This window comes from Eptesicus fuscus, chromosome 24, assembly GCF_027574615.1.
Source record: "Eptesicus fuscus isolate TK198812 chromosome 24, DD_ASM_mEF_20220401, whole genome shotgun sequence".
In the NCBI taxonomy this organism is placed as follows: Eukaryota; Metazoa; Chordata; class Mammalia; order Chiroptera; family Vespertilionidae; genus Eptesicus; species Eptesicus fuscus.
In genome coordinates, this window is record NC_072496.1 from 16,778,669 (window position 1) to 16,801,543 (window position 22,875).

At 47.4% G+C, this 22,875-nt stretch overlaps 1 gene segment (V, D, J or C); it reads right to left on the reverse strand.

The window, feature by feature from the left end:
- The window catches only part of LOC114229511 (Ig heavy chain V region 3-6-like), a 35,347-nt gene that overhangs the window by 6,472 nt on the left and 6,000 nt on the right, over window positions 1-22,875 (reverse strand). The window contains 1 exon segment of the V gene segment in view: window positions 20,894-20,900. Coding sequence covers window positions 20,894-20,900 — 7 coding nt within the window.

Below are 22,875 nucleotides of genomic sequence, written 5' to 3' on the forward strand. Positions count from 1 at the left end.
TGTTCAGTCCTGATCAGGGAATGGGAACACCTGGGGATCCCCAGGGTGGGCTCCTGTCCCAGAACTGCAGGTTCAGGGGTGGGCTGGTTTTTATGAGCAGAGGGGGCCATATTTGCATGTCCTGCTACTATATAGGGAGCTTTGGGGTTGGTCACTGACATAAAGGACATGGTTCCAGAGTGTGACATGTCCAAGGGTGCATGTCTATTTGCAATTACTCCCAACTTCTTGGACATGTCCTCCCCAGTGAACCCAAATGATCCAGGTGACCTGTACAAAAATCCAGGAGATAAAATTGTCATAAAAATAAAAAGAAGAACTTTAAAATGAAAGATGCCTTTGACAGTCACCAGTAATGACAATCAATAGAAATCAACCCTCACAACGGAGAAAGAGCTAAAACTGCAGGAGATTCATGTTCAGGAGACAGGAAGTTCCATCTGACACTGTTTCTCCTAAAAAGTGATCAGAGGATAAACTAAGACCAGAGTGTGAGCCTAGAGCTAGTGAACCAAGTGTTGGGGGAGAGCGGAGCATCTGTGTGGGTCCCTGGGAACCAGAAACATGAAATATAGAGACACAGACAAAGCTCCTGGGACCTATTTCTTCAGGGTAGTTTGGTGCTGGATGTGTAGCAACTGCATGGCCTCCTTTGTTGTGTTTACTCTCTAGAGCAGGGGTCCTCAAACTACAGCCTGCGGGCCACATGTGGCTCACCGAGGATGTTTATCCGGCCCGCAGGGTGTTTTTGCCGCCGCTGCCTGTCCTGCTTAGCAGTGGACTCGTCCTGGGCCCACAGCGTGCATGTGTGGAATGTGTGCCACAGTCTCCAACTCCCCTCCTTCTCTCTGAGGGACAGTGAACTGGTCCCTTGTTTAAAAGTTTGAGGACCCCTGCCGAAACCGGTTTGGCTCAGTGGATAGAGCGTCGGCCTGCGGACTGGAAGGTCCCGGGTTCGATTCCGGTCAAGGGCATGTACCTTGGTTGCAGGCACATCCCCAGTAGGAGGAGTGCAGGAGGCAGCTGGTCGATGTTTCTCTCTCATCGACGTTTCTAGCTCTCTATCCCTCTCCCTTCCTCCCTGTAAAAATCAATAAAATATATATATATAAAAAAAAAGTTTGAGGACCCCTGCTAGACTCTGTTGTAGATCCAGTTTCATACATTGGGATGTACAAGAATCTCCATCATGACCCGGTGTGTTTAGGGGAAGATGTGGGTAATGATTTAGGAATAATTAAGTTTAGGTCAGGAAAATGTTGTTATTGGAAACCTTGATGTCTGATGTCAACCTTTGTACCACTGTCACCATGTCCTGACTCTCAGCTTAAGCTCTCCTGTCTATGACCTGTCCTGGGGTGTCTACAGAGGGAATCCTACCTAATAATAGACAAATATGCAAATTGACAGTACCTTCACTATGCCCATGATTGGCCAGGAGGTGCAGGGGGGGCGGGACTCGGGGTGGCCGGGGTAGCTGATTGGGCTGGCAGGACGCTGAGCTGCATTGCCAGCAGCGGCGCGAGCTCAGCGTCTGCGCCATGGCTGTGCTGTGGCACAGAAGGGGCCTCTGGGGCAGCGAGCTCACGTCCCGCCCCGGGGATCATCAAAAGCGGGGGAGCTGGGTGCCTGTCCGCTCAGGCAGCAGGCCTTTCAGAAGCCTCCGCCACGCCGGAGGCTTCTGAAAGGCCTGGTGCACCAGTGATCGAAAGTGAAAGCATGGGAGCTGGGTGCCTGTCCACTCAGGCACCAGGCTTTCAGAAGCCTCAGCTGCGCCGGAGGCTTCTGAAAGGCCTGGTGCACCAGCGATCGAAAGCAAAAATGTGGGAGCTGGGTGCCTGTCCGCTGGGGCACCAGGCCTTTCAGAAGCCTCAGCTGCACTGGAGGCTTCTGAAAGGCCTGGTGCACCAGCAGACAGGCACCCAGCTCCCTGCAATCGAAAGCAAAAGTGTGGGAGCTGGGTGGCTGTCCGCTCAGGCAGCAGGCCTTTCAGAAGCCTCCGGCACCTGGTGCACCAGCAGACAGGCACCCAGCTCCCCGTGATCGAAAGCGAAAGCGTGTAGGGGACCCTACATGTGTATGATTCAATCATGCACTGGGCCCCTAGTGTATATATATATATGTATATATATATACACACACATATATATTCTGAGAGGAAGGGAGAGGGAGAGAGAGATAGAAGCACTAATGATGAGAGAGAAACATTGATTGGCTGTCTCCTGCACATCCCACACTGGAGATCAAGCTTGCAATCCAGGCATGTGCCCTGACTGGAAATTGAACTGTGACCTCCTGGTTCATAGCTGATGATCGCCACTGAGCCAGCTGGCTGTGCCACAGGCAGATATTGATGTGGGAGGGGTGCTGGTGTATGATGGGGGGCATTTGGGGTTTACAGGGTCTGCTCTGCACTTGACCCTGTGGGAGGAGTTGGGGAGAGTTCACAGGGCTCTTGCCACAGAGCTCAGAGTCTGGACAAATCTAGGGAGCATGTGGACAGTGGAATGCAGATTGGGAGCTTTCCATGCTTTTGAATTTTTTTGAATATTTTGAGAGGGAAAGGGGTTAGTTCTCCTTTGGATGGCCTGGTGAAATTCACCTGTGAAGTCATCAGGTGCAGGAATTTTGTTTGCTGGGAGGTTTTTGACTTCTGCTATGATTTCATTAGGTTAATTTGGTCTATTTAGATTTCCTGATTCTTCCTGATTCAGTTTTGAAAGCATATATGATTCTTGGAATTTATCCATTTTGCCCATGTTGTCCACTATGTTGGTATGTAGTTGTTCATAGTAGTTTATTAGAGTCCTTTTATCTATGGTGTTAGTTGCTACTTCTCTTTTATTTTTTATTTTATTTATTTGTCTTCTCTGTATTTATTTCTTGATGAGTCTGTTTAAAAGTTTGTCAATCTAGTTTATCTTTTCAAAGAACCAGCACTTGGTTTCATTGATTTCTTTAGACTATATTTTGTTAATTTCTGCTATGATCTTTATTATTTCGTTTCTTCTACTCCAGGCTTTTTATCCCAGTTCCTTCAGGTGTAGAGTTAGATTGTTAATCTTTGTTCCAGTTCTCTGAGGTGGGCTTGTGATGGTTCAGATTTCCCTCTTATAACTTATTGTGCTGTGTTCCATAGGTTTTTGGTTGTTGTACTCTCATTTTTATTAGTTTTAATGTAACTTTTATTTTTTCCTTGATCTCACTGATAGCAAATTCATTGTTCAGTAGCATGTTCCCTCCCCTCAAGGACATTGTGTGTTTCTCTCTCTCTCTCTCTGTCTCTCTCTCTCTCTCTGTCTCTCTCTCTCTGTGTGTGTGTGTGTGTGTGTGTGTGTGTGTTTCTTGTGGTGATTTCTAATTTCATACAATTATAGTCAGAGAAGATTTAAATCTTTTTTAACTTATTGATATTGTATTGTGTACTAACATGTGGTCTATCCTAGAAAATGTTTCATGTGCACTTGGAAAGAATGTACATTTGGGGTGGAATGCTCTGAAGATATAAATTAAATCAATTTTCTCTAGTATGTGATTGAAGATCTGTGTTTTCTTGATTTCTGTGTTTTGTTGATTTTTTTTTTGTCTGGAAGATCTATCCATTGATGTCAATGGAGTGTTAAAAATCCCCTCATATGAATGTATTACTGTCAATCTCTTCATTTATATCCTTCAAGATTTCCTTTTTAAAAGTGTAGTTTATTGATTTCAGAGAGGGAGAGAGAGAGAGAGAGAGAGAGAGAGAGAGAGAGAGAGAGAGAGAAGAGAGAGAGAAACTTCAATGAGGAGAGAGAATCATTGATTGGCTGCTTCCTCTATACCCACTACTGGGGATTGATCCTGCAATCCAGGCATGTGCCCTGTCTGGGAATCCAACTGTGACCTCCTCGTTCATAGGTTGGTGCTAAACTACTGAGCCACGCTGGCCAGGCTCAAGATTTGCTTTATATATTCAAATGCTCCTATGCTGGGTTTATAAATGTCTAGCAGAGTATATCCTCTTGTTGGATTGCTCCTTTTATTATTATGTAGTCTCTTTCTTTGTCTCTTTATACAGACATTGTTTCAAAGTCTATTTTGTCAAGTACAAGTATTGCTATCCCAGTTTTTTTTTTTTTTTCATTTCCACTTCCATGGAATTTCTTTTTCCATCCCTTTACTTTTATCTCTGTATGTCCTTCATTGTGGAGTGTGTCCCTTATAGACTGCATATAAATTAGGCTTGCTTTCTTGTCTAATCAGCTATCCTGTCTTCTGATTGTAGCATTTAAGCCATTTACACTTAAAGTGATGATTTATTAATACATATTTATTGCCTTTACATACTTTTACCTCTGTATGCTTAATTCTTTTTAATCTTCCTCCTTCTCCTCCTATTTCTTCCAACAGACCCTTTAACATTTTGTGTAATACTGGTTTGGTGGTAACAAACCCCTTTAGCTTTTTCTTTTCTGGGAAAATTTTTATTTGTCCTTCAATTCTAAAATCTTGCTAAGTTAAGTAGTCTTGGTTGTAGGTCTTACTTTTCATCACTTTGAACATTTCTTGCCAATCCCTTCCATCTGAAATATTTCCATTCAGAAGTCAGCTGACAGTCTTATGGGAGCTGCCTTGTAGGTAATTAGCTGCTTTTAAGATCCCCCCTTTGCTGCTTTTAAGATTTTCTCTTTGTCTTTAACTTTTATCATTTAAATTATGATGTGTCTTGTGTGCCTTTTTGGGTTCATCTTATTTGGGACTCTGTGCTTCTTGAACTTGTGTGTCTTTTTTATTATTATTCTTTTTGTTTAAAGTATTACATATGTCTCCTTTTCCCCCTGCCACTTCTTCCCACAAGCACATGGCCTCAACCCCCTAAATCAGTGTCCATTGGTTATTCTTGTATGCATTCATACAAGTCCTTTGGTTAATCTCTTAAACTGCCCCCCTCCCCCCCCCGCCCCACCATCCCTACCTTCCTTCTGAGGTTCGATGCTTCTCTGTCTATTTGTTCATTAGTTTATGTTGCTGATTATATTTCACAAATGAGTGAGATCATGTGATATTTATCTTTCACCCACTGGCTTATTTAACTTAGCATAATGCTCTCCATGTCCATCCATACTGTTGCAAATGGTAACAGTTCTTTGTTTTTTATAGCAGTACTAGAGACCCGGTGCATGGAATTCGTGCATGGGGGAGGTCCCTCAGCTGGACTTGCACCCTCATAATTCTGGGAGCATGCAGAGGATGTCCTACTGATGTCTTAGGCCCACTCCCCGTGGTTCTATGCTCTTTGCAGACCTGCCTGCTCAATGCCACTGCAAGGCTGCAAGGTCCTGTTGTCTGCTCTCTCTGGGGGCCTGCTTGCCCCTTGCCACCACAGCCCAGGACAAGCAGGGCCCTTCTGTCTTCTCACTGCGTCGGACTTCTTGCCCCTCATTGTAAAGAGGGGCAAGCAGTGCTCTGCTGTCTGCTCCCCATGGGGGACTGGGGCACTGCTTGCCCCTCATTCGCACGGAGAGGGCTTAAAGGACTGGGGTACTCTGGTGTTGCTGAGGGGACTGGGCACCTCCATCTTGTGGCTATGGGCACCGGCATCTTTGTCATGAAGTGATGGTCAGTTTGCATATTCTGTCTTTATTAGATAGGATAGCATTCCATTGTGTAAATGTTCAACAGTTTTTTAATCCACTCATCTGCTGATAGGCATTTAAGCCATTTTCACATCTTAGCTATTATAAATTGTGCTGCTATGAACATAGGGGTGCATATTTCTTTTCTGATTGATGTTTTTGATTTTTTTGGATATATTCCTAGAAGTGGGATTACTGGGTCTAATGGGAGTTCTATTTCTAATTTTTTGAGGAAACTACACACTGTTTTCCACAGTGGTTGCACCAAACTGCGTTCCCACCAGCAGTGCATGAGGGTTTCTTTTTCACCACATCCTCACCAGAACTTGTCGTTTGTTGATTTTTTGATCATAGCTATTCTGACAGGTGTGAGATGGTACTTCCTTGTCATTTTTATTTGCATCTCTCAGATTATTAGTGACTTTGAACATGTTTTCATATGTCTCTGGCCTTCTCCCACTGTTCAAAAGTATGACCACTTTTGAAAAGTGTCTATTTAGGTCTTATGCCCAATTTTTTATTGGATTGTTTATCTTCCTTTTGTTAAGATGTATAAGTTCCCTATAAATTTGGGAGATTAGACCCTTATCGGATATAGCATTGGCAAATATATTCTCTCATGCAGTGAGCTTTCTTATTGTTTTGTTGATGGTTTCTTTGCTGTGAAGAATCTTTATATTTTGATGTAGTTCCATTTGCTTATTTTCTCCTTTGTTTCCATTGCCCTAGGAAGTGTATTGGTAAAGATATTACTTTGGCAAATGTCTGAGATTTTGCTGCCTGTGTATTCCTCTAATATTTTTTATGGTTTCCCATCTTACATTTAAGTCCTTTAGCCATTTTGAGTTTGTTTTTGTGTATGGTGTAAGTTGGTGGTCTAGTTTCATTTTTTTGCTTGCATCTGTCCAATTTTCCAAACACGATTTATTAAAGAGGCTGACTTGACTCCATTGTATGCTCTTGCCTTCTTTGTCAAATATTAATTGAACATATGGCTTGGGTAGATCTATGTTCTGTTCGACGTCTGTTCTTGTGCCAGTACCAGGCCATTTTGAGAACAGTGGCTTTGTGATACAGCTTGATAGCTGTCATTCCTCCAATTTCTTTGCTTCTCAGGATTGCTGCAGCTATTTGGAATCTTTTTTTATTATTATTCCAGATGAATTTTTGAAGAGTTTGTATAGGTTTGTGAAATATGTCTTTGGAATTTTAATGGGGATTGCATTGAATCTGTAGTTTTATTAGGGTAGTATGAACATTTTAATGATGTTGATTTTACCAATCCATGAACATTGTATATTCTTCCATTATTTCTCTCTCCCTGTATCTCTCTCTTTTTTTTAAAGTCCTTTAGTTTTCTGAGTACAGGTCTTTTACCTCCTTAGTTAAGTTTATTTCTAGGTATCTTAATTTTTTTTTTTTTGTGCAATGGTAAATGGGAATATTTTTGCTTGTTTCTTTTTCTGTGAGTTCATTATTGGTGTATAAAAAAGTCATAGATTTCTGAGTGTTAATTTTGTATTCTGCTATATTGCCAATTTCATTAATTAAGTCTAGTGGTTATGATGAAGTCTTTTATTTATTCTTCTTGTCTGATTGCTATGGCTAGTACTTCCAGTACTGTGTTGAACAGGAGTGGTGGGGATGGGCATCTCTGTCTTGTTCCTGTTCTTAGAGGAAATGGTTTGAGTTTTTTCCCATTTATTGTGATGTCAGTTGTAGGTTTGTCATGTAAGGCTTTTATTATATTGAGGTATGATCCCTCTATTGCCACTTTGCTGAAAGTTTTTATCAGGAAAGCATGTTGGGTTTTGTAAAATGATTTTTCTGCATCAATTGATATGATTATGTTATTTTTTTTTTTTTCATTTACTTTATATTTCTTTATTGATTAAGGTGTCACATATTTGTCCTCATCCCACCAATTCCATCCCACCCCTCTCCCCACGCATGCCCCAATCCCCTGTTGAACTCAACCGTTGGATAGGCTCATATGCGTGCACACAGGTCCCTTGGTTGAACTCTCCCCCTCCCCCTACCCTCCCCCTACCTTCCTCCATCCTCCCTCTGAGGCCCTATAGTCCGATCGATGCCTCCTTGCTTCTGGTTCTGTTCTTGTTCCTCAGTCTATGTTGTTCATCATTTCCCCTAGATGAGCGAGATCATATGTCACTAGATATATACTAACAAGAACTAAATGTGAGACGAGCAATAATAGTTATGCTGACAGGCAAATGAATCAATCTGTAGTGAGCTTCCCCCTGGACCAACAGTTCTTTTGAGACCCAATTTCAATGTCCAGTAGTTCCTTATGTGTACATGTCAGCCCTGACCCCTCAGCTCTGGATGGTGGACAAATGGTGGTAATGGAGGTCCGACTCCCTCTGGCTTGGTCTCGGCCGAACCCAGGGGCACGGCGTCACCCGGATTAAGGGGCACGTGGCCTCACCCATACACAAGGGGCGCGTGGTCTCACCCGGGCCTGGGACCCAGCCTCACCCGGATGGATCCAGGGGCGCATGGCCTCACCCGGACCAAGGATCTGGCTTCACCCGTACCCAGGGACGCTTGGCCTCTCCCAGACCCAGGGGCACGTGGCCTCACCCGGGCTTAGTTGCACAAGGCCTCACCTGGATCCAGGGACCCATGGTCTCTCCCGGACACAGGGACGCTTGGCCTCTCCCAGACCCAGGGCCACTTGGGCTCACCCGGGCCTAGGTGCACGAGGCCTCACCCGGATCCAGGGACGCATGGTCTCACCCAGACCCAGGAACGTTTGGCCTCTCCCAGACCCAGGGCCATTTGGGCTCACCCGGGCCTAGGTGCACGAGGCCTCACCCGGATCCAGGGACACATGGTCTCACCCGGACCCAGGGACGCTTAGCCTCTTCCAGACCCAGGGTCACGTGGCCTCACCCGGGCCTAGGTGCACGAGGCCTCATCCGGATCCAGGGACACATGGTCGTACCCGGACCCAGGGACGTTTGGCCTCTCCCAGACCCAGGGCCACTTGGGCTCACCCGGGCCTAGGTGTACGAGGCCTCACCCGGATCCAGGGACACATGGTCTCACCCGGACCCAGGGACGCTTGGCCTCTCCCAGACCCAGGGCCACTTGGGCTCACCCGGGCCTAGGTGCACGAGGCCTCATCCTGATCCTGGGACGCATGGTCTCACCCGGACCCAGGGACGCTTGGCCTCTCCCAGACCCCGGGGCACGTGGCCTCACCCGGGCCTAGGTGCACGAGGCCTCACCCGGATCCAGGGACACATGGTCTCACCCGGACCCAGGGACGCTTGGCCTCTCCCAGACCCAGGGCCACTTGGGCTCACCCGGGCCTAGGTGCATGAGGCCTCACACGGATCCTGGGACACACGGTCTCACCCGGACCCAGGGACGCTTGGCCTCTCCCAGACCCAGGGCCACTTGGGCTCACCCGGGCCGAGGTGCACGAGGCCTCACCCGGATCCAGGGACACATGGTCTCACCCGGACCCAGGGACGCTTGGCCTCTCCCAGACCCAGGGCCACTTGGGCTCACCCGGGCCTAGGTGCACGAGGCCTCACCCGGATCCTAGGACACATGGTCTCACCCGGACCCAGGGACGCTTGGCCTCTCCCAGACCCAGGGCCACTTGGGCTCACCCGGGCCTAGGTGCACGAGGCCTCACCCGGATCCAGGGACACATGGTCTCACCCGGACCCAGGGACGCTTGGCCTCTCCCAGACCCAGGGGCACGTGGCCTCACCCGGGCCTAGGTGCACGCGGCCTCACCCGGATCCAGGGACACATGGTCTCACCCGGACCCAGGGACGCTTGGCCTCTCCCAGACCCAGGGCCACTTGGGCTCACCCGGGCCTAGGTGCACAAGGCCTCACCCGGATCCAGGGACACATGGTCTCACCCGGACCCAGGGACACTTGGCCTCTCCCAGACCCAGGGCCACTTGGGCTCACCCGGGCCTAGGTGCACGAGGCCTCACCCGGATCCTGGGACACTTGGTCTCACCCGGACCCAGGGACGCTTGGCCTCTCCCAGACCCAGGGCCACTTGGGCTCACCCGGGCCTAGGTGCACGAGGCCTCACCCGGATCCAGGGACACATGGTCTCACCCGGACCCAGGGACGCTTGGCCTCTCCCAGACCCAGGGCCACGTGGGCTCACCCGGGCCTAGGTGCACGAGGCCTCACCCGGATCCTGGGACACATGGTCTCACCCGGACCCAGGGACGCTTGGCCTCTCCCAGACCCAGGGCCACGTGGGCTCACCCGGGCCTAGGTGCACGAGGCCTCACCCGGATCCAGGGACACATGGTCTCACCCGGACCCAGGGACGCTTGGCCTCTCCCAGACCCAGGGCCACTTGGGCTCACCCGGGCCTAGGTGCACGAGGCCTCACCCGGATCCAGGGACACATGGTCTCACCCGGACCCAGGGACGCTTGGCCTCTCCCAGACCCAGGGCCACTTGGGCTCACCCGGGCCTAGGTGCACGCGGCCTCACCCGGATCCAGGGACACATGGTCTCACCCGGACCCAGGGACGCTTGGCCTCTCAGACCCCGGGGCACGTGACCTCACCCAGGCCTAGGTGCACGAGGTCTCACCCGGATCCAGGGACACATGGTCTCGCCTGGACCCAGGGGTGTGTGGGCTCTCCCAGACCCATGGGCGCTTGGCCTCGCCCGGGCACGGGATCCAGCGTCATCCGGGTCCAGGGGCACATGGCCTCACCCGGACCCGAAGTCCGGCCTCACCTGGACCCAGGGGCATGTGGCCTCACCTAGACCCAGGGACGTGAGGCCTCACTTATACCCAGAGGCGTGTGACCACACCCTAGCCCAGAGGCGTGCAACCCCGCCCGCACCCGGGTCTCAGCGGGGCCCCGTCTTCCCAATCCCAATTCCTGCCGGTCAATCCCCCCTCAGCAATTCCCCTGGCCATCCTTCCGGAGCTCCAGTATGGCTGCTGCAGAACTCGTCGGGCAGCGGCTCGGCGAAGCTCCGGTGCACCCGGTGCATGGCGGTGGGCCGGTCTGGCGTCGCTGCGTCGGCCCTTGGGTCTGCATCGGTGGCCGGTCGCCGAGCATGCGCACCTGGCCGCTTCCGGGGCTTTGAGATTCTTGACGGACTCGGAGGTCAGCAAGCGCGGAGTCTCCCACCCCATGTCTCATAGGGGCTCGTCTGTCCGTGCTTGGCTGCCAGTGGAGCCGTCCCCTCAGCCGGAGACCGCCGGGGGAACTGCGCCGAGCACGTTCCAGGCCGCTGTTGTATCGCCTGAGCCATAGTTCTTTTGTGTCACCTGAGCCGTAGTTCTTAAAGTGTGGTGTTTGGGTCACCGGCATCAGCATCATCCCACATACCCCTCTTTTATTCTAGTTGTAGAGCATCTACTCAGCCAGCCCTATGGTGGTCTTGGATGGTGTGTGCTCTGCTCTCTTGTCGTAGTCTCAAAGTTGTTGTGGTAGGCAACAATCAGGCTTCCGCCCTATGCCTCCATCTTGGTCCTCCTTTGTATAGTTAAGTCTTGATTGTTGTTGGTGTCACTGGGGGGGCTCTCTTTGTCTATAAAGGAAGAGTTGCTGTGCAGGAGACACGTTTATGGGCCGGGTCTTGGTGCAGCAAAGCTTTGGCGCTCACTGAATATTCCTGTTGAATGTGTCCCTTATGCACGTGGTTGAAATCTGGTGTCATCTCCCACAGACCACTAGATGCCCTCGTTTCTGGGTCTCCAATGGGGTGTAGATCAGCTACTGCCTTAGGCACTCAGCAAGGATTACAGCAAAAACTGTAGTTTCTTCCTCCTGTCTGAGTGGCCCTGGAGCAGTCCGACTAGAACAGCAGTTCATCTGGTCCTCTGCCAGAGAGCAGGCCACCCACATGCATAAGCCGTTGCTTGGGGCGCAGGTGTGCCTGTAAGACTTGCGGGGCAGGTCTTCAAAACGTGCGGGGCGGGTCCCAGGGCAGGGCGGGGTCTCAGGGCGTCAACAGGCCATGGTGTGGCGAGCCGCGATGGCTGTGAGTCTGGTCCTTCTGCCTTCCACGTATCTAAGTCCCCTCGTTCCGCACTCCAGCGCAGCAAACACTGATTGCTGGGCGCACCTTCGCACGAGTCCCGCCTCTCCCCGCAGGCATCTGGGTCTCCCGCGGTTCGCCAGAAGATGGATTTCAGGGTGATGGAGAGCTAATCTCCCCTAGGTTTGGAACAAAAGCCCCTTTCCCCCGCCACCAGCCAAACCCACGCGCCTCCACACCTCATCCCCTCCGATTTCGCTGGGTGCGAGGCAACAGAACAGCCTTTAACCTCCGCCGCCATCTTTTTCAAACTTCCCAATTTGTACTTCTTAATCCCTTCATTTCAGTCAACTCTACTGAAGTCTAGCGCCGCCGGGAGGTGCATGGAGAGGGCGCCCGGGCCTCCGTCCGGTGCACGGTGCGCGCGTCCCGCGGAACCAGGCGCGCGAGGGCTGCGCGGCGGGGACAGGCGCTGGGCGGCCGCCGAGCTCCAGGCACCGCCATCGCCGCGTTCCGGGCGTCGCCGCCGCGGCGTCCCCCCAAATTGTACTTCTTAATCCCTTCAATTCAGTCAACTCTACTGAAGTCTAGCGCCGCCGGGAGGTGCACGGAAAGGGCGCCCGGGCCTCCTTCTGGTGCGCGGTGCGAGCGTCCCGTCCCGCGGAACCAGGCGCGCGAGGGCTGCACGGCGGGGTCGGGCGCTGGGCGGCCGCCGAGCTCCAGGCACCGCCATCGCCGAGTTCCGGGCGTCGCCGCCGCGGCGTCCCCCCAAATTGTACTTCTTAATCCCTTGAATTCAGTCAACTCTACTGAAGTCTAGCGCCGCTGGGAGGTGCACGGAGAGGGTGCCCGGACCTCCGTCCGGTGCGCGGTGCGCGAGTCCCGCAGAACCAGGCGCGCGAGGGCTGCGCGGCGGGGTCGGGCGCTGGGCGGCCGCCGAGCTCCAGGCACCGCCATCGCCGCGTTCCGGGCGTCGCCGCCGCGGCGTCCCCCCAAATTGTACTTCTTAATCCCTTGAATTCAGTCAACTCTGCTGAAGTCTAGCGCCGCTGGGAGCTGCACGGAGAGGGCGCCCGGGCCTCCGTCCGGTGCGCGGTGCGCGCGTCCCGCGGAACCAGGCGCGCGAGGGCTGCGAGGCGGGGTCGGGCGCTGGGCGGCCGCCGAGCTCCAGGCACTGCCATCGCCGCGTTCCGGGCGTCGCCGCCGCGGCGTCCCCCCAAATTGTACTTCTTAATCCCTTGAATTCAGTCAACTCTACTGAAGTCTAGCGCCGCCGGGAGGTGCACGGAGAGGGCGCCCGGGCCTCCGTCCGGTGCGCGGTGCGCGCGTCCCGCGGAACCAGGCGCGCGAGGGCTGCGCGGCGGGGTCGGGCGCTGGGCGGCCGCCGAGCTCCAGGCACCGCCATCGCCGCGTTCCGGGCGTCGCCGCCGCGGCGTCCCCCCAAATTGTACTTCTTAATCCCTTGAATTCAGTCAACTCTACTGAAGTCTAGCGCCGCCGGGAGGTGCACGGAGAGGGCGCCCGGGCCTCCGTCCGGTGCGCGGTGCGCGCGTCCCGCGGAACCAGGCGCGCGAGGGCTGCGCGGCGGGGTCGGGCGCTGGGCGGCCGCCGAGCTCCAGGCACCGCCATCGCCGCGTTCCGGGTGTCGCCGCCGCGGCGTCCCCCCAAATTGTACTTCTTAATCCCGTGAATTCAGTCAACTCTACTGAAGTCTAGCGCCGCCGGGAGGTGCACGGAGAGGGCTCCCGGGCCTCAGTCCGGTGTGCGGGGCGCGCGGCCCGCGGCGCCCGGCGCGCGGGGGCGGCGCGGCGGGGACGGGTGCTGGGAGCCCGCCGGGCTCCGGGCGCCGCCGCTGTGGCGGCGTCCCCAGCGTCCCGGGCCGGGCGGCCTGCGGGGGCGGCGGAGTTGCGAAAGTGAGTGAGTTTCCCAGGGTTTCGCCCGGAATGGGGTTCAGTGCAATCGGAGCCGACGCTCAGCGCACTCCGGAGCCTTTATCTCCTTCCTGCCAGTGAACGCCGGCCAGGTCCTCAGCCGCCCCTTCCTCTCCGGTTCCATCCTCCCCGCAGGCGCGTGTGCTCGTGTCTCCGCCCGTTTCTCCATACCTCAGGCTTTTACGGCTTCCCCGACTGTCCCCGTGGCCTTCTCCTTCCCCCCAGCTGTGGGCATTTCAGTCCACCAACTTTCCTGTGATTCTGGACGATGTCCATTCTGACCTCTAGTTGTATTTTTGAAATTGTTGTGCCCGGCTGCAGGTTAGGTGTTTAACCTATGGCGCCATCTTGGTTCTCCCCCATGATTATGTTATTTTTTGTTTCTCAATTTGTTTATGTCATGTATCACGCTTATTGATTTTCAGATATTGTACCATCATTGCATCCCCAGAATAAATTCTGTTTGGTCATGGTGTATGATCTTTCAAATGTAATTCTGGACTTGGTTTGCTATAATTTTGTTGAGAATTTTAGCATGTATGTTCACCAGGGATATTGGCCTATAATTCTCTTTCTTTGTAGTGTCTTTATCTGATTTTGGTATTAGGGTAATGCTGACTTCATAAAAAGAGCTTGGAAGTGTTTCTTTCTCTTGAGTTTTGTCAATAGTCTGAGGAGGGCAGAATTTAGTTGTTCTTTAAATGTTTGGTAAAACTGACTTGTGAAGGTGTCTGCACCAGGGCTTTGTTTTCTGAAAGTTTTTTGATTACTGCTTCAATTTATTCTATATTTATCAACCTATTCAGATTTTTAAAAAATTAAAAATTTTTAAATTTTTAAAATTTTTCCTGATTCAGTTTTGGAAGGTCATATTTTTCTAGGAAGATGTTCATTTCTTTTAGATGGACAAGTTTGTTGTAATGCATTGTTTATAGTATTTATTTTATTTGTTTTACAATCCTTTGTATTTTTGTGGGGCCTGTTGTTATGTCACCTCTTTCATTTCTGATTTTATTTATTCAGGTCTTATCTCTTTGCTTCTTGCTGAGTCTGGATAGAGGTTCAACAACCTTGTTTATCCTTTCAAAGAACAAGCTCTTTGTTTTATTGATTGTGTGTGTGTGTGTGTGTGTGTGTGTGTGTTGTGTGCGTGCGCGGGCGCAGTTATTTGGTCAATATCTCATTTAGCTCATTTGTTTCCACTTTGATCTTTATTATTTCCTTCCTTATGTTCTATCTCGGATTTTCTTGTTCCTCTTTCTAATTCCTTAAGTTGTTGTGTTAGATAATTTATTACCAGTTTATCTTTTTTCAGGAATGCCTGTAATGCTATGAACTTCCCTCACAGGACTGCTTTCACTGTGTCCCATTGATTTTGGATTGTTGTGTTTTCATTGTCATTTGCTTCTAGGTGTTTTTAATTTATGTGATCTCTTTTGTAACCTAATAATTGATTAATAACATACTATATAGTCATCAAATGTTATAATTTTTATTGCTTTTATTATAGTTGATTTTTAACATTATTCCATTGTGATCTGAGAAAATGCTTCGTATGATTTCAATCTTCTAGAATCTGAAGAGACTTTGCCTGTGTTCCAGTATCTGGTCTATCTTTGAAAATGTCCCATATGCACTTGATAAGAATGTATATTCCATAGCTTTAGGGTGAAATGTTCTGAAAATGTCATGGAATCTGAGGTACAGTTGTTGAAAACACCTGATCTAGTGAGTCATTTAGGATTGCTATTTCTTTTTTTTTCATATTTCTAAGTTTATTTTATTTTTTATTTTTTATTTTTTTATCTAGAGGATCTATCAGTGATGTTAATGGGGTATTAAAGCCCCCTACTATGACTGTATTGCACTCAGGTTCTCCCTTGATATTTTTCAGAAGTTTTTTTTTTTTTTTTTTTTAACGCATTTGGGTGCTCCTGCATTGAGTGTATATGTGTTTACCAGAGTTATATCATTGTGTTGTATCAATCCTTTAAGCATTATGAAGTGGCCTTCTTTATTTCTTGTTATAGCCTTCATTTTGAGGTCTATTTGTCAGATATAAGTATTGCCACACCAGCTTTTCTTTTTTTTTTTTTTGTCATTTTCATTTCCGTTTGCCTGAAAAATATTTTCCTATCCCTTCACTTTCATTCTGTGTGAGTCCCTTATTCTGAGATGGGTCTCTTGTAGACAGCATATATATGGGTCATGTTTTATTATACATTCAGCCACTTTATGTCTTTTGATTTGATCATATAACCCATTTATGATTAAAGTTATTATTGATAGGTACATGTTTGTAGCCATTTTTATTCTTTATGCCTGAGTTCCTTCTTCCCTTTCTATTTCATCTTTTTACAATAGTCCCTTTAGTATTTCTTGCATTGATGGCTAAACTTTCTTAGCCTTTTTATGTCTGCAAAGCTCCTTATTTCCCCTTCTATTTTGAATGCTAGCCTTGCTGGATAGGGGGTTATTAGATTCAGTCCTTTGCTATGCAACACTTTGTATACCTCTTTCCATTCCCTTCTAACTTGATGTGTTTCTGATAAGAAATCATTTGATAATGTAATGAGAGAACCCTTGTAGATAACTCTCTGTCTCTTTGTTTCAGCCTTTAACCTTTTGCACTAGGATGTTGAGTGTGACTCGACACGGTTAGCATTAGAATAAAGGAATCGAGAAAAAAGCAAGCGCGTGCAAAGGGTTAAGATTCTCTCTTTGTCATTAACATTTGCCATTGTAATTATGACATGTCTTGGTGTGGGTCTTTTTGAGTTCATCTTGTTTGGGACTTTCTGTGCTTGTGTGACCTTTTCTTCCCCAAATCAGGGAAGTTTTCTGTCACTATGTCCTCAAATAGGTTTTCTAATTCTTTCTGCTCTTCTTGTCCTTTACCAGACACATATGTTGTATGGATATAGGATAATACTATACCTATTATATGGATTTTTCTTCACTTCATGTTGCCCAAAACCTTCCTTAGGCTTTCCTCACACTTTCTAATTTTTTTCTCCAAATGCTGTTCAGATGAGGTGTGTTTTCTACCATGTCTTCTAACTTGCTAATTCAGTCCTCTGCATCTCCTAGTCTACTCTTGAAATATACAATTGTGTTTTTATTATAGATATATCATTCTTGATTTCCTCTTAATTCTTACATAAGTGTTTGATTTTCTTATCCAACCAGTTTAGAAATTGTAGGTTCCTTACTGTGAATTTTTCTCTGACATATTACCCACCTCCATTTCATTTAGTCCTTCCCCAATTATGCCTTTTCTTTCCTTTTTTGGGTTGTTACTCTATCTGCCCATTTTTGCTCTCACCAAGGGTCCAGGCACTAAGTTTGTATTAGGCCTGTGGCTCAAACAGCGGGCTTTGTGGGAGGGTTGTGCACTCTGAGTATCACTGGAGATTGCAAGCATCAGGGAGCATGGAGCTTGTGGCTGAAGATTCGGTCTTGGCGGGAGGGGATCACACTCAGGACTCACATCAGCCTGCAGCTGGAAAGGCTGGAGTCCCGGAGTTTGTGGGTCTGCAGATGAGGTAGCAGGCCTTTGGCTATAGTTTCTGTAGAGTCCGATATGGTGTCTGAGGCCAGTCTGGGTGGTGGTGAGACTGGTCTCCTAGTCACAGCAGCTCTCCCCTTCAAGATAGTGTGGTTTCTCTTGTGTGCCCTTTTCCTTCAGCAGTTTAGAGAAATTTTCAGTCATTATTTCATCAAATAGGTTCTTGATCACTTGCTCTGTGTCTCCTCCTTCTGATACTACTACTATGTGGATGTTTTATTCAACATTATCCAAAAGTTTCCTAAAACTATCCTCATTCTTTTCAATTATCTTTTCTTCTCTGATTGTGCATTTTCCCTACTTTTACTTTCAAAAGTAAAATGAATCAATCCTCTGCTTCATCCAATGTACATTTTATTCCTTCCAGTGTATTATTGATGTTAGATATAATATTCTTAATTTCTGATAGGTTTTTCTTCATAGTTTCTATGTAATTTTATATGCCATCGTAGTTCCAACTAAGTTACCTGAGCATCCATATAACCATTAATTAGAACTCTATGTCTGATAAATTGATTACTTCCATTGAATTTAGTTCATTTTCAGGAGATTCCTCTTATTTGTTCTGGGGCCTGTTTCCTTGTCTCCCCAATATGGCTGTCTCTGTATTCCTTTCTATGTATCAGATAGAACTGCTATGCCACCGATTCTTTGAGCGAGGCCTTATGTAGTAGATGTCATGTGAGCTCCATTGGTGCAGTCTCCTTTATGTCTTGAACTGGATTCTCTAGGTTGTCCTTATTGTGTGTTATGTGAACCCTCCTGTTGTAATTGGGTCTTGGTTTCTGTTGACCCATTCATGGTTAGTATTGACCTTCCGACTGGCTGACTGTGAGGCACAAACCAGACCATATCATGGAATCTGAGGTACAGTTGTTGAAAACACAAAACCATGTAATAGAAAAACAAAACAAAATAGCAGCACAACCAAATCAACAACAAATATAAGAAAAAAAATTCCATGGAAGTGGAAATGAAAAAAAACAAAAGCCCACCTCAGCTGTACCTCACACTGGACACCTGCAAACACAAAGATGACCTAGACAGGAAACTCTTACATGAATACTGTTTCTCTCACTCATGTCCACTCACATACACAGTGTTTCTTGTTCTCCACAATGTACCTCTTAAAAGAGCAACAAGGAACACCCAGCTGAGCCGAAACTCCATGGTGAGTGGTCTGTGTTCAGTCCTCATCAAGGAATGGGAACACCTGGTGATCCCTGGGCTGGGCTCCTGTCCAGAGCTGCAGGGTTAGTACTCCTACTTTATAGGGAGCTCTGGTGTTAGATTTGCTCTCCCCACTGGACCCAACTGCTACAGTGGACCTGTATCAAGATCCAGGTGAGAAAGTTTCCATAAAAAGAAAGGGAGAAGCGTTCAAAATGAGAGATGTCTTTGGCAATCACCAGTAATGACAACCAAGTCAAAGCAACCTTCATAATAAAAGAAAGAAGTAAAAGTGCAGAAGGTTCATGTTAAGGAGATGGGAAGTTCCATCTGACACTATTTCCACTACAAAGTGATCTGAGGATAAACTAAAACCAGAGTGTGAGCCTAGGGCTAGTGGACCAAGTGTTGGGGAGAATAGGGGGGTCTGTGTGGGTCCCTGGAAAACAGAAGCATGAACTACAGAGACCCAGATAGAGCTCCTGGGTCCTATTCCTTCAGACGAGTCTGGTGCTGAGTGTGTTGTAAGAAAACATGAACTGGTTAGACAACAAGGAGATGACAATCCAATGAAACAGGAATTCTGGACCTGTGTGTCCTTGGTCTTGGTATTAAATCTAGACTCTGTTGTGGATCCAGTTCCATACATTGGGATATAGAAGAATCCCCATCATTTTCATCCAGATGAAAATGTCAGCAATAATTTAGAAATAATTAACTTTTGGACATGAGAATGTTGTGATTTGAAACCTGATTGTAATGAATGGAAAAGGGCCTTTCTTTTTCTTTGCTGTGGCCACCATAATTTATGAGATGCACCAGATAATTAAACCTCAAAATTGTTAGCTCCTCTGATGCAAACAGCCCCTCTGTTCAAACTGTGGGAGAAGATAAGCTATTCTCAAGGCAGCATTCTTGCATCCCCCTCCTCTCTGCTATTTTCAGATCTCTGGGATAAATCACACCAATGAGTCTCTAGTTAATAGAAAGTTCCCTTCACCCCCAATCCAAAAAGCCTCTTTGTAAAATCCTCATACCTTTTTCTTTAAGCATGTTTTACAAGCTTAGGATGAATACAGATCAGACACCTCCCTAAGACATCTGTCAGACTGTTTCCTTGAAAACAAATAAACTGTCTCAACTTCATCCCTAAATCCTTCTCCCTTCCACTTCACCTAGCAACAGCAGACATTACTCTTTAAAGTAGAGGCTGTGTTTTGTTCTTTCCCTGTATTGACTAGTGATACACCAGCCGTTTCCTTTTCTGGAATGTGAAATATTATTCCTTTCTGTATCTCTCCACTTAGTTGTGAATTCTTGCACAGCATGAGTCCCTAGCCAAACCCTAACACAGATGTTTGCAAGTGACCCTTGGGAACCTTATCACCATGTCCCCACATTATGGGGGTCAAATGGAACCTGTACCTGATTCAGTCACACATTGGCAGTAAGCAACCCTGGAACATGATGGAGGAACTAACCAAGACATGTCCAGAGCTCTTGTTTCATTACATTGTCATCTAGTTGTTTAGCCAGTTCAAGTTTTCTTCCCTCACTTCCCTCACTTTGAAGACACTTTGTTGGGAATGTGCAGGAGCAAAAGTCATCCAAGTGTTGGCTTTGTATCTTACATCTTTTCTGAATATTAGTTATATTGGCTTCTAGTACAGTTTTTTAGGATTTTCTATGTACAAAATCATGTCATCTTCATACATATAAGAAAAAAAAACATTTTAACTTGTTTCTTTCTGATTTATACATTTTAATTTTTTTTTTTCTTGTCTAATTATTCTGAAAAGGACTTCTAGTTTTGACATATAAAGGAGGTTATATGGGAGCCTTTGCCTTGGCCCCAGTGTAAGAATAAAAGCTTTGAAATTTTCTTATGTAGCAGGAAGTCACTTGTTGGCATCTCAAATGTAACCTTTATTATATTGAGACCTATTAATTCTACAACTATCTGTTAAAAACTATAATTATGATGGATTTTCAATTTTAAAGAGTTTATTCTGTATCTATTTATATGATGGTATGCTTTACCCTTCATTCTGTGGATGAGATATATCACAGTTACTGGTTTACATATGTTGAACCAACCTTGCATGCTAGGATTGTATCCCACTTGATCATGTTAAATGATCCTTTCAATGTACTGTTAAGTTTGCTAGTATATTGTTGAGGGTTTTTGCATGTATGTTCCTCAGGGATACTGACCTGCCATTTTTGTATATTTTTACTTGGCTTTGATATGAGTGTAATGGTCACCTCAATAAATCTGTTTGGAAGGTGTTGCCTCTTCTTTTAATTCTTGGTAGAGTTCAAGAGTTGATTAAGGCAGACCCTCAGACCCTGGTACCTCCACCACCAAAGGTGCACCACTCAGCAGCAGTAAGTGCAACTTCCCCCTCCCAAATGGCAGAACTCTGGACACCACATTCATGCATTCCCAGTGTGCAGGCATCCAGGGCACACCACTCCATAGGCAGCCCCTGGGAGCCACTGGGATCCCCTGCTGGGTGTGATTTTTGTACAGACAAGGGCGTGCTGCCCCACAGTAGAAATTTGAAACTTCCTCTTCCTGAATAACTGCCCAGGGACATCCCAGCTGTGCAACTTCAGTGTCAGGGCCCCTCAGAGTCTGTCACTGCTCTGCTCAGGCAAATACACCTCTACAGTTGCACATTTTCAGCGAACAGGCCCCCTGAGCCTATCTACCCATAGGGCACTCTGGGGAGCAGCTGTGAGACTCTGCTGGATGTGATTCTGCACAGACAAGGACACACTGCCCCACCTTAGAACTTCTGAATTCCCTCTTCCTATATAACTGCCCACTGTCACCCCAGCTTCTCAACCTCAGTGCCAGGGCCCCTGAAAGTGTTTCAGAGCTCTGCGCCAGCAAATTCACCTTCACAGTCCCGCATTTTCAACAGGCAGGCACCTGAGTCCATCTATCCACAGGGCTCTCATGGGAGCCGCTGTGAGCTCTCCCTGGGTGCGATCTTGGACAAACAGGTACGCACTCCTCCCACCCCCAGGCAGTAGAAATTCTGAATTTACTAATCCTGGATACCTGCCCACAGACGCCTCGTTTATGCAGCTTCAGTGCCAGGGCCCTTCAGAGTGCTTTAGTGCCTCTCCCTGGCAAATGCACCTCAGGTGCTCTGTGAGCTGCCACTGGTAGTGCATGCATATACACCACAGGTGCAGCAGCAAAATCTGAATCTGCCCACCCCACAACTACAGAACTCTGGACACCACAGTCATGCCTTTCCAAAGCACAAGTCCTCTGAGCCCCATTGCCCCAACAGATGGTCCCTGGGGGCCGCTGTGAGTCCCTGCTGGGCAGGTGTGATTTCAATGAAGGGTGCAAGACAGAAAAAATTGGGACAACCCCCTCCATGGCTGCTGACTTCTAAAAACCACAGTTGTGCCTTTCTAGCTTGCAAGCCTACATCAAGAGAACCCTAATAGCGCAAGTAGGGAGCTACACTAGATTACTAAGACCAGGAGACCTGAGAGATCACACCAGTAGCATCATCCCCAAAAGAATCTGGGTAGCAAAGCAATCAGACCTACAATTAAAACACTACAGCAAAACATGGGAAGATAAAAAAGCAATCCCCAAAGGAAAGGAAAAGAGGAATCACCAGAAAGGGAGTTAAATGAAATTGAGGCTAGCAACATACCAGAGAAAGAATTCAGAGTAATGATTATAAGGATGCTCAAATAACTGGATGACAAATATACACAACTCAATGAGAATTATAAGGAGCTGAATGAGAATGTCACCAACATGAAAAGGAACAAACAGGATATGAAGAATGACATAGCTGCAATAAAGAATACAATGGAAGGCTTAAACAGTAGACTAGAAGTGGCTGAGGATCACATCAGCGAATTAGAAGACAAGGTAGGAAAAACCACACAAACATAGCAGCAACTGGAAAGAAGACTTAAAAATCAAGAGGAAAGCCTAAGGGAGCTTTGGGACAACACAAAACAAAACAACATTAGCATAATAGGGGAACCAGAAAGAGAGGAAGAGAAGCAAGGAATAGAAAACCTGTTTGAAGAAATAATGGCAAAAAACTTCCCTGATATTGGCAAGAAAAAACAAACAAACAAAAAAAGAAAGAAAAAAAAAAAACTATGCAAGTCCAAGAAGTACATAGAGTCCCAAACAAGATGAACCCCAAAAGACCGATGCCAAGACACATCATAATTAAATTGGCAAACACCAACAACAAAGTAAGAATATAAAAGGCTGCCAGAGAGAGACAGAAAATTACCTACAAGGGATCTCCTATTAGAAAATCAATGTATTTCTCAACCAAAACACTATAGGACAGAAGGGAATGGAATGAAATTTACAAAGTGATGCAAAGCATGGGACTGAACCCAAGAATACTATACCCAGCAAGGCTATCATTCAAAATTGAAGGTGGAATCAGGAGCTTCACAAACAAAAAAGGGCTGAGAGTTCATCACTACCAAGCCAACAATGTAAGAAATGCTAAAGAGACTGCTGTAATAAGTAGAAAGAGAAAGGCAAGAAGAAACACAAACATTAAGGAAAAATA